The 11673-nt window shown below is 38.8% G+C and overlaps 1 protein-coding gene across 1 annotated transcript in view; it reads right to left on the bottom strand.

Annotated features, from left to right (window-relative positions):
• Positions 1–463: 463 nt before the first annotated feature.
• Positions 464–11673, bottom strand: part of LOC127080594 (uncharacterized) — a 56747-nt gene continuing 45537 nt past the window's right edge. The window contains exons 2-3 of the mRNA XM_051020909.1: positions 1154–1960; positions 464–1075 (exon numbers count right to left, since the gene is read on the bottom strand). Of these exons, the coding sequence (XP_050876866.1) occupies positions 464–1075; positions 1154–1960 (1419 nt within the window). The remainder of the gene's footprint in view (positions 1076–1153; positions 1961–11673) is intronic.

Below are 11673 nucleotides of genomic sequence, written 5' to 3'. Positions count from 1 at the left end.
CTCAGAAATTTCGGTTCTCTGAAGCGGAGTCTGAGAAGGAGGAGGAGGTGGTTGATTCTGAGCAACCACCAAAGCTTCAATCATAGCAGTAATCCTCTCATAGTTGTCCCTTAAAGTTGTTACCTCTTCACAGAGTTCACGATTCTCTTGCTCTAGGCGATCCATCTTCTTGAACTGATTAGCTTGAGTATTGTATCAGTGAGATAGCTTGTCTGGATGAAGACAAAGAAAGAAATAAGACCTCTGGATAACTTGCTTAAAGCAAGACCAAGATGCAACATGATGCATGATATGCAAATGCGAATGTTATTATTATTTTTCAAGGAACTTTAAGACATAAATTGAAAACATCATAATAAGGATAACACAATTTTGATGTACTAAAAATCTCATTTTATTAATAGCGTAAAGGATTACAATCAGAAATATTGTTTCAATGATCATAAACGAAAAGAAACCAGATTTATGGAATCATATCTGATGTCGACCCAACGCCAAGCTGATACTTCTTGCGAGGCCTTTTGATCTCTCTTTCGTAGTTTCTTTCCAAAGCATCCTTCTCCATCACGATCTGGTCTACAATGCCTTTCCAAATGCTGGAAGTAGAAATATGAGTAGATGATGAGCTATTAGAGGAAAATAAATCGTCTTGGTCCCTTGATCTCTTCACAACACGTTGCTCAAGCAATTCTATCAAGTCGTCTTTTTCCTTTAGCTGCTTATTAAATTCTACTTTATCAAGGTGTGAGGTATGAAATTTTTCTTCCCAAGAATCCCTCTCTTGCTTCATCCTATCCAAAGCCTCTTGCAACTCATCTCTGCCTTTAATAGTGGGCGATTTGAGCATTACTAGGGACATAGGTCTTTCATAAGAATATGACATCTTGAATTCTTTTGCTCTCTTCTTCACCCAACTAGTGTAAGGCTCCAAAGTTGTATAATTCTTCAATCTAAGCTCACATTTTCCTTTCCTATGAACATTGTGCCAAGCACGTACCATCCTAACTTTTAAACCTTGAGTATATTTCCCTTCTTGGAAAAATAAACCTTCTAACAAAGTGTTAATAGGTTTGTCCTTCAAAGCAAACCCAAGTTGATGTCTCGCCAAAGCCGAATTGTAGTTAATTCCTCCTTGTGTACCAAGAAGAAGCACATTAGAGAACTCCCCACAACTATTAATAATCCCAACGTCGTCATAAACAGAAGAATACCAAGTTATGTCATCATTGGTGAGAAACATAAGTATTTGGGACCACCTTAAACAATCCTTGTTTTCTGTGAAGATAGGAGACTGCAGCAAGTGCGAAATAAACCACTTGTATAGTAAAGGCGCACAACAAACAATAGTTCCACCCTGTTTAGAAGTCCTATGATGAGTGGAGAAATAAGTTTCACCGAGCAAAGTTGGAACGAGATTCCTAATCAAGAAGATCCTAATAGCATTTACATCAACGAAGTTATCAATGTGAGGAAACAAAACCAAATTGTAGATGAGTAAAGCGAGAATAGTATCAAATTCCATCATGCTACTAGCGTTAGAAAAAGAAAAGGATTTCTCAATCAATAACTTTGAAGTAAACCATCTGATACCTCCTTTGACAGTGAGATTGGCATCTATGTCAGACTTCCTCAAGTGAGTGCCTTCAGCAATAACTTGGGATTTCAGGATTCCTTCCACTCCACTAAAAGGAACTCTATCAAAAACTGGCACGCCTAAAAGGTGAGCATACTCCTCCATGGTAGGCAAAAACTGATAATCACGGAAAGTGAAGCACCGATAAACATGATCATAGAAGTGAACCAAAGTACAAAGAAGGCCATCCTTAACATCAGTAGATAGTATAGATAGAAGTCTTCCAAAACGGTCTCTGAAACCCTTAGGATCATCCAGAAAAGATGTTAGCTTTCTTAGTTCCACAAGATTGGAACATCTGAAACTGTATTTTCGAGTATTCCTTCTCTAGTATCCATGATCAAAATATCTGTGATGTTTTCAAAAAGTGTCTCTAAGTTCCTTGAAAATTGAGAAATATTCTTATAAATGCCATAAGTGCATGATGCAATAACTATAAACAAGATCACACAAACAAGGTCCAAAGGTTCGAAGTCACGAGCATGGAGCCAAGGGTAAGAACCAAACCATAATGTGTGTATTGAGGATATAATCACTTGTAGAACAAGGTTCTAAAAAGTTCCCAGAGTCATTATTCCATCTTTTGGACATTACCGGTTTATACGACTACTCGTCAACCAATAATATTCTCAAGAGAAAGTCGTCTGAGTGTAGTATCGCATAACAACTCATTCATGTCTACACCTGAATAGCCACCCCACTACATCCTAAAAGGCCAAGATGGGTTAAGTGTTCTAAGGTCTTCAGCTTCTCGTGTTCCGAGGTCAGAAAAAGTAATGCCAACTACGACTACTCGTGTGACATTAGTAATTCCAAAGGGGCCTCCACTGAGCGGGGGATCTCAAGTCAGATTATTAAGGATTAACTCCACGTAAGCCAAATAAGACTATACCACCATCCTATCATAAGAGCACTCAAGATGGGAAAATAAATATTTTTTATGATTTTTGTGTTTGCCTAGACTTTTGAAGTCTCATGCCTACGTACCAACGAAGTGCAATGGAGGATCAAAACTTCGTAGTTCGTGGTAAAAATAAAAAAAGGAGTTTGTTTTGATTCATTTTTAGGGGGAAATACATTTTTTCATTTTAAGGAGAATACTCAACTATTCACCCACAAATATGAGTACTTTGCATCATCATGAGAAAGAATTGTCATCAATACTATAAGGATAGGAGAATTATATCTCAAATATGGAAGTGACTCATGTCTAATACCTTAAGAAAAGTTTTTAAAAGGAAAAGTGCACAAAGGGCACAAAAATGATTTAAATGAGTTAGGCATTTTTTAGTCTCTTGAAATTGGTCTGTATATGCTTAAGATGGATTAGCATTTATTAAGAAAAAAGGTTTGTAAAATCACTTGATAAAAGTCAAGGTTTATTGAGAAAGTAGTCCAGGTTTAAAAACAAGAAGGTTTTGAAAAAAAGAGAGAAGATTTTGAAAATTAAAGAAGGGATGAGAAGAAGAAGAGACTATCCTAAAGCATATTTCTCCATGCAGATTTCGTGTGTATGTCCTCCTTTAATTGTAGAGGGTCAGCTCCTTAAGCAGAAAGAGTTTATCCTTTCTCTTTCCCAACTGAGTTATTACCTCGTGGATGATTGTTATTTCAGTCTCCTCCCCAGTTCACTATCTGGATGGAGGCACTCCCTTTGAGCTATATCCTCATTGGGTTAAGTCTTGTTTGGATGTTTCTTTCTAGTTTTTACCTAGATAGATTCGTTGGTCCCCCAAGAGTTCATTACCCATTAACCGGTAATATCCTTCTGTTGGTTGAATACTTTACCTGTGTTAATTTACCCAGTAACTGGTAAAAGGTAATTTACTTCTTTGATTTTCTACAGCGAATTCATTTTTTCGTTTCCCTAGCAAGTTTATCCTTAATATGTTCATCTTAACCAATGACAGATATTCTTCTTGTTTGGTATCCTACACAGTAAAAAGGTAGTTGTAATTCCTTCTTTCCCCAGAGAGTTTAACCTTGATATGATCACTTTAACCGGTGACAGATTTTCTCTTTTTCTAGTATTCTACCCAGTAATCGGTAGTTGTAATTCCTATTTGCGGTATTCTGCCCAGTACATGGTAGATGTAAATCCTATTCTCCCTTTTTAGTTTATCCTTGATATGTTCATCTTAATCGGTGACAGATACTCTCTCTTTGGTCTTCTGCCCAGTAACCGGTAGTTGTAAATCCTATTTCCCCCGACAATCTATCCTTGATATGTTTACTTTAATCGGTGACAAATATTCTTCCTTTGAGTTTATCCTTGATATGTTCACTTTAACCGGTGACGGATACTCTCTCATTGGTCTTCTGCCTAGTAACCGGTAGTTGTAAATCCTATTTGGTTTCCTTTTCCCAGTAGGTTATTCTTACCCAGTAATCGGTAATGAATGTTCCTCTTTTCCCTTAGCGAGACATCCTTGATATGTTTACCCTACCAGTAACGGATGTTCCTCTGTTCGGATATATTATCTTCCTGCCTAGTAATCGGTAGTAGATAATATATCTCTTTTACTCCTGTGTAAATGTTTTTCTTCCCCAGTTGAGTTTGGTTTTGTATTTATTTGTGAAATTGAATTCCCTTTTTGCGTTTGAGTATTTCAGCCTCGTTCTGATTTACACATTTCCTCGGCGTGTGTTTCTTGCTGTATTGGTGTTATCCTGATATATGCATATTCCTTCTCCCCAATCTGAGTCTTTCCACTGATTTATTTTCATGGAAAATCCCCTCGTGTCTCCAGTAGTTTTCAAGTTGTAGCCTGGCCTACGCATAAGTTTTATCCCCACAGTCTCTGTCTCCCCAGTGAGTTTTCCATATGGAATGCATTATGCTCCTGTGGACTTTCAGTCTCTCCGGACTCTTTTCCTTTATGGCAATTTATTCTCTACAAAGATTATTTTACATTCATATCATATGCATCATGAGGTCTCTTAGGGATCAAAATTTGTTTCTTGATGTTGTTATTTAAGTCCATTCTACTGAGTTGATACGAAGATTTTAAATTTCACATCCTCAACTAGAATGTCCTTAAATAGGGGCATTTGTAAGATCCCAAATTTAACCCTAAGATCCCTCATGATATCTCATCATTTGCATTGGCTTTGGGATCACACCTTGGTATCCTCTTCACCCCTCATTCATTGGGTTTGTATTGGGAGAGATCACCAAGCCCTTTTGATTGTATCATACTTTATTTTCTTTTGTTTACTAACCAAAATACCAAAAATATGTCTAGTGTAGTTTCATTTCTTTTGTAGGTAATGCGCGCATCCATTTGTGCTTTATCAAGCTCACATCTAGGGTTTGAGACTCTCAGCGCAAAAGATCAATCAAGAAAAGGTTCACAATGTTTCCAATCATCATATATGGATCCCCATGTTCTTTATTGTTAAGAGTCCCACATCGGATAATATATGCTCTGATACCATGTTAAGTGGTCCATATGGCAAGATTGATCGATTTAAAGCTTGCTTGGTAGCCAAAGGATACACTCAGATTTTTGGATTGGATAATAGTGATACCTTCTCTCCTGTAGCCAAGATGGCATCTGTTAGACTTTTTCTAGCCATTGCAGCCATTCGACATTGGCCTCTTCATCAACTTGACATCAAAAATGCTTTTTTACATGGTGATCTTGAAGAGGAAATATATATGAAGCAACCACCTGGATTTGTTGCTCAGGGGGAGTCATTGAATAGGGTGTGTAGGTTACATATGTCTCTGTATGGTCTTAAGCAATCTCCGAGAGCTTGGCTTGACAGATTCAGTGTTGTAGTACAACAACTTGGTATGGTCCGTTGTGAAGCTGACCATTCTGTTTTTTTTATCGTCACTCAGCCCAAGGGTGTATTTATCTTATTGTGTACGTAGATGATATTGTCACAACGGGTAGTGATCAGCAGGGTATACTCCAGTTAAAACAACATCCCTCGAATCAATTTCAGGCAAAAGATCTTGGTAAACTCCGCTATTTCTTGGGTATTTTCTCTCCCGGGATTTTCAAAATCCATAGTACAAAAGAGAAAGAAGGCGTATAAGAAAACAAACAACAGAGCCGCCACCAATGTAATTAATCCTAAGCAGGAAAGGGAACATTGGACAAACCTAAAAGAGGGAATCTGATGGTCTCGTGACCAAGAGATGGGTAATGGAGTCGATTACATGAGGAAAAGGTATTAGCACCCCATGTTTCCGTAGTACTCTACGGGATCCACTCTGGTTGTCTATCAAAATGGGTTGGTTTGCTTACAACTAGGCTGAAATGCAAATGCATGAATGTGGTATAAACAGTGAATGATCAATGATAAAAAACAATAAAAACGCATGATTGTGCCTGCCGCGGTTGCGAACCTTTGTGCCATGTACCCTCTTCGTGCAGTGAGAGATCAAGTCACTCGTAGTTCCCCTTAAAAAGGGGTGAAAATAAAAAACAAAATACAATGCATGATGATGCAACATATAGCAAGTAAACGCATAAAGCGCACAGAGTGAATAGACACGCATAACACCCATATCAAGGGAACGTACACGGTAAACAAACATAGGATGACAACCATAGGATAAATGAAAACAAAGTAGAGTGAACACAAAGATGCGTGTGGAAACATGTGCGCGATCGGTGTCTCAACATCCGTATGGGATAACAGAGCTGAAGTACCAGGTGCGGTAGAATAAACGTGGCAACTGTATAGGATAACAGTGCTCGTGAGAAGAAGTAAGAATAATGGAATGTACGCAATTAGTATGTGAACACTGTATCGAATCATGGAGCACACATACAAGATACGAGAGATGCGCGTGTACTACTGTATCAAACTACAACGCACGCAAGCAATGCAGATGAATGCATAGTGGAATATACGCGAAAAGATGTACGTAGTAGAATAGGTGCCATCACAAACAGGTGCAATAGAATATGCATGAAGTGTAGATGTATGCAATAGGATATACATAATCGAACGTAGAAAGGAAATGCGCAATAGAATATACGCAATTAGTACATGGACATCCGTATAGGATAACAGAATCCATATACTGTATGCGGTGAGCTATACATAAACTATATCAAATCATGGAATATGTAATCATGAAAAATGCAATGTACACCATAGGATAGACGTAAAATAACGTAACATCCGTATAGAATAACGGCGTACACAAATGGGATCGTCCGTGTAGGATAACAGAGAAGATGTAGCATCTGCATGGGATAGTGGTGCACACAAAATGAAATGTCCTTGTAGGATAACAGAGATGGAACGTAGCAACCGTATGGGATAACGGTGCACGTAAATGCTAAATGTCCGTGTAGGATAACGGAGACAAAACGTAACGACCGTATAGGATAACGGTGCACGTAAATGCAGAATGCAATGCAATCAAATGCGAGCATCCATGTAGGATAGTGGTGAACGCGGTGCATACAAACTCAACCACGTAGTATAGTGGTCATGAAATGATGACATATAGGATACGAATTAGAGACAGAATGCAAATCAGGGATAGAATATCATGGCATGTGCAAGTGTTGTGCAATCATGCTTGTGAATGCATCATGTGGTGATGGACAAGCCGAAGCAAGTCAAAATAGACAATCAAGAATCAATTACAATCACACGCTTGGGGAATATCCATTCACACCGAGTAGCACACGCCTACCGAAATGATATGGCATCAATGGTAGGTAAAGAAGAAGGAGGCCAGACAGTGATATCGAATTACCAAAGCTGGTTAAGGGAAAGGGGGCACCTAGAAGTAATATTAGATCAAAGTAGGAAATGGGAAGGCTTTAGCTTCGAGACCGCGTTGATCGATGCAAACAAGCTCATCTGTTTGGAAATATGTTACCTTAACCATGGTATCAATTCACCAAGGCAAGTGCAGAAATGGGGAATATCAATCATTATGCGTTAGAGCACAAAGCATCAACGTCGGGCGACGCGAGCTAGAAAATGCTTGGGGATCCGATTGCAAGATCGTTTTCCACTTAACCGACTCGATAACAAGAGCGGGGGAATCGGTTCAAAGGAGTCAACGTGTAACACAAGCCAATGAACGACACGAACGAAAGTGCGGGGGTCGATTACGGACCCTCTCCGCTTGCCTTCTCTTGAGGACTTATCAGGGGTATTGGGAAGGGGACGCCTCTTTGGAGGTCTTATCACAAAAATAAACAAGCAAATCAGATTGTCTGCCCACATGGCACAGACTCCCAGCAAACATGGCCTACAAAGTAGGACTTATGCAATGAATGTGTAGGTCCTACTTCTCATGGCATCAATGATGAATGCCTACTCTACGTAGAATAGCGAACCCGCACCCCCATAAATAGAGGGGAGTGCATTCAATCACGCGCTTGGAACTTTCAATCGGGTACCTTGCACATCTCAACAAACGAGTAAAAAATAACAAGGAAGAGCAAAGCACATCATATCTTCATCACAATCATAGAATAGAAGTGAGAGAGGTGCGAAAATAGTATGTAAACACAACGGAGCAACGTCCAGGGCAGCCGCGTATTACCACTTGAGATGCGTGCAAAATTAATCTGAAAACATGCAAATTCAATCACAATGAACATCCACAAGCACACAAACATAAACATATGCAAACAGAGAGGTGAGAATACAAAGTTCACACAAAACGACACTTAAAATCGATAAAATCGAAAAATAGGCGTCATAAATCCCCGACTCGGAACGGGACGAAAATCGCACGGTGACTTGCAAACGGGTCAAGGAACCCAAAAATGAACTCGGTTCTACCAAAAACCGAGTGGAAACACGAATTTTAAGCCTTTTAAAAAAATAGAACCGAAAATGTGCAAAAGTGAAATTCCAAAGTAAAAAATAAACCATCTGAATGCTTCCGGAATCACTTACCGATGTGGTTTCCATTATTACAAAACGCATACAAATGCTACAGATCAAAAGTTATGAACAAATGCATACTTGAGCTCAACTTGATATCACATTTCAAATTAAATCCAAACTCATGGAAACAAGAACATTCAAATCCATATCAAATGTTAACACAAATCAAAACAATATTACACTGTCACAAAAGGCCATCACAAAGATTTAGCATAACAAATGGCATTAAAATTAAGCTCTCAATGGAATATCTCAACAACATTTGAAGCATTTAATCAACCTTGACACACAAATCCAGCACTTGAAACCTAACAAAATATCGCCTACTTCTTAAGCAAATTGTCAAGCATCATGCATTTTCAACATAATAATTGACACATAAAGCAACACCATAAATACTCATGAATTTGGTTCAAGATTATCAACACAATACTCCATTTAAATTCAAATTAACCTCAAAACAACATCATCCAACTTCCATTAACATCGCTCAACAAATTATCCACAATGAACTCTTACAATTTGCTTCAACGATTTAACAAGAGTTTACAAAATCAACATGATTCTCACATAGCAATTAACATAATCCACATCGATTGGAAATCACCATAATCACCTTCAATTCATTCCAACAATTTTAACACCATTACAATCAATATATTCATCAATAATTATTAACTCAATAAACAAACATTATCCCAACTCTAGCCAATCCCAAGATTAATCATCATTATCAATTAAGCTCAAATCCAATTACTCACAACATTATCACACAACTTCCAATTATGATCCAAACAAGCAATTGAATTCCTAAATCAACTAAAACGAGGAAGCTTACCGAAGCGTCGCCGGAACTTGCACTTAACCAGAGTTGTGGCCGGAATAAGCAATCAGAGAGGCGGAGGATCATCGGATGGCAGCACCGTTCGCGAGGAGAGAGGCGCGTGTTCGCACGGCGGTCAAGGGCAGAGATCGCGTCCGCGATCGGTGAAGCCGCGTCGGGAGGAAACTGGTCGGACGAGATGTAGCACCCGAGAGAGTGGACCGGAAATTGGAGAGAGATCAGTTGAGTTTTCAGTAATTTTCTGGAAATATGATTCGAATGTTCTTCGCGTTCTTGAGAATTTGTATGAAGTTGTTGTGAAAACTCAAGAAGAAAATGCAATTTGATTCTATAGAGAAGGGAGAGAAAAAGAGAGAAGTGTTTGTGAAGAGAGAGAATGGAGAGTCCCCCCCCCCCCCCCCAAAATGAGAGAAAATTGAGGAAAAATGAATATATAGTGGTCCCAAAATTTGAACTTGAAATTTCCTCCAAAATGCCGCTTAAACTCCGATCTTGAGGAAACGCGTTTCGGTGCGAAATTCAGTCTCGAGCTTCAAAGAAGAGTCGAAGATGAATAAGTTTTTGAACCGTTTCCGTGAGAATAGACTCAATCGGATAAATGAAGCAAAATTTACGTACATTCGAATGACGAGAATCGATTAGTCATCTGAGGCGGAAAATTCAAATGCAGGATTTTTGTGCGCACCTTCCAAAGAACGCGACGAAACTCGATCTTCTGAATACCGTTTGAACTCGGGGGTCAAAAAGGGAACTCGTAGACGAGAAAAAGTTAAAGCAATTCCGCGAGAACCATCCCGATACGGTAAAAAACGAAGAAGTTATGAATTTTTGAATCTCGCAGAACAATGGGAAAAAACCCTGATTCACGGTCGACCTCCGAAGCTTTTGTAATATTCTAGAATTTTTAATGCAGAATTGGCTTCCAGCTTCAACATACGAAATGTAGGAGTCCTTGAGATGGACTTTTTTCTGAAATTCATCCGGTTTCGACATACGGTTCAGAAGTTATGAATTTTTTTATTGCACAGAAAACAGCGGTTCAGCACAGTTTTTCACTGTATAAACTCATGTACTTGACGTATTTGGAGACCTTCCTCACAAAGTTAGCCTTCAGCCTCAAAATATGAAATGAATATAATATCCATCCGGACAACATAGAAAAGGAACGATATCAATACGTTGATCGGGTGAGAAGTTACGAAATTTTGAACAACCGGGAGACGGTAAGCAGAAAACTCTAAAACTTCTGTTGAAAATTAATTTCCGCTATCTTCCTCAAGGAATTGGCCTTTAGCCTCAACATATGAAATATAGAATAAGTTGATACATAATAGATGGAGAAAGAGACACTGCGGAATAATCTTCCGAGAAAAAGTTATGAATTTCATACTTGCAACAAAACACTGTTTTCTGCTTAAAATGCGTCGAATCGGCTAAAACGCCCGGATACTCTTGCCAACTCTAACGAAAATAATCACATGACATCTGGAAATAATAAGAACAGGATCGATCCCCTGAGAAAATGATCTGGAACCCCTGTGGATCCCGCTTTGATTCGAAACCTAAATTCCTACTTCATACGGCGAAACCGAATTCCATTTTTTGTCAAGTCTTTTAATAAAGAAAATCCTGGCACTTGTAGAATAAGACGAGCACAGTGAGTCCTTCTGAAATGAGTTAACAGGGACCTTGATCCTGTATGAATGCTGATTATATGTGAATGTTATGCAAATGAGGTGATGCACAAGCCAAAAGTATTAAAAAGGAGAGTGCGAATTTTGGGGTACAACAGGTATTGAGGTAGCCCAATCTAAAGATGGTTTGGTGATTTCTCAGCGGAAATATGCTATGGATATTTTGGAAGAAACAGGTTTGTTGAATGCTAAACTAGTTGATACTCCTATGGTTTCAAGTTTCAAACTACTACCCAATCAGGGGGAGCCTCTATCTGACTCAGGAAGGTATAGGAGATTGGTTAGAAAGTTGAATTATCTGACAGTCACTCGTCCAGACATTTGTTTTGCGGTTAGTGTGGTAAGTCAATTATTAAATTCCCTTTGTCAGGAACACATGGATGTTGTTATCCGGATTCTGAGATACATCAAATGTGCTCCAGGAAAAGGTTTAATGTATGAAGATAAAGGACATACACAAATAATTGGATACTCTGATGTTGATTAGGCAGGGTCACCCATTGATAGACGATCCACCTCTGGGTATTGTGTACTTGTTGGAGGAAACCTTATATCCTAGAAAAGTAAGAAACAAAACGTAGTTGCAAGATCAAGCGTCGAGGCAGAGTATAGGGCCATGG

The sequence above is a fragment of the Lathyrus oleraceus genome, chromosome 5, assembly GCF_024323335.1.
Source record: "Lathyrus oleraceus cultivar Zhongwan6 chromosome 5, CAAS_Psat_ZW6_1.0, whole genome shotgun sequence".
Classification (NCBI taxonomy): Eukaryota; Viridiplantae; Streptophyta; class Magnoliopsida; order Fabales; family Fabaceae; genus Lathyrus; species Lathyrus oleraceus.
This window is presented reverse-complemented; position numbering and strand designations above follow the sequence as displayed.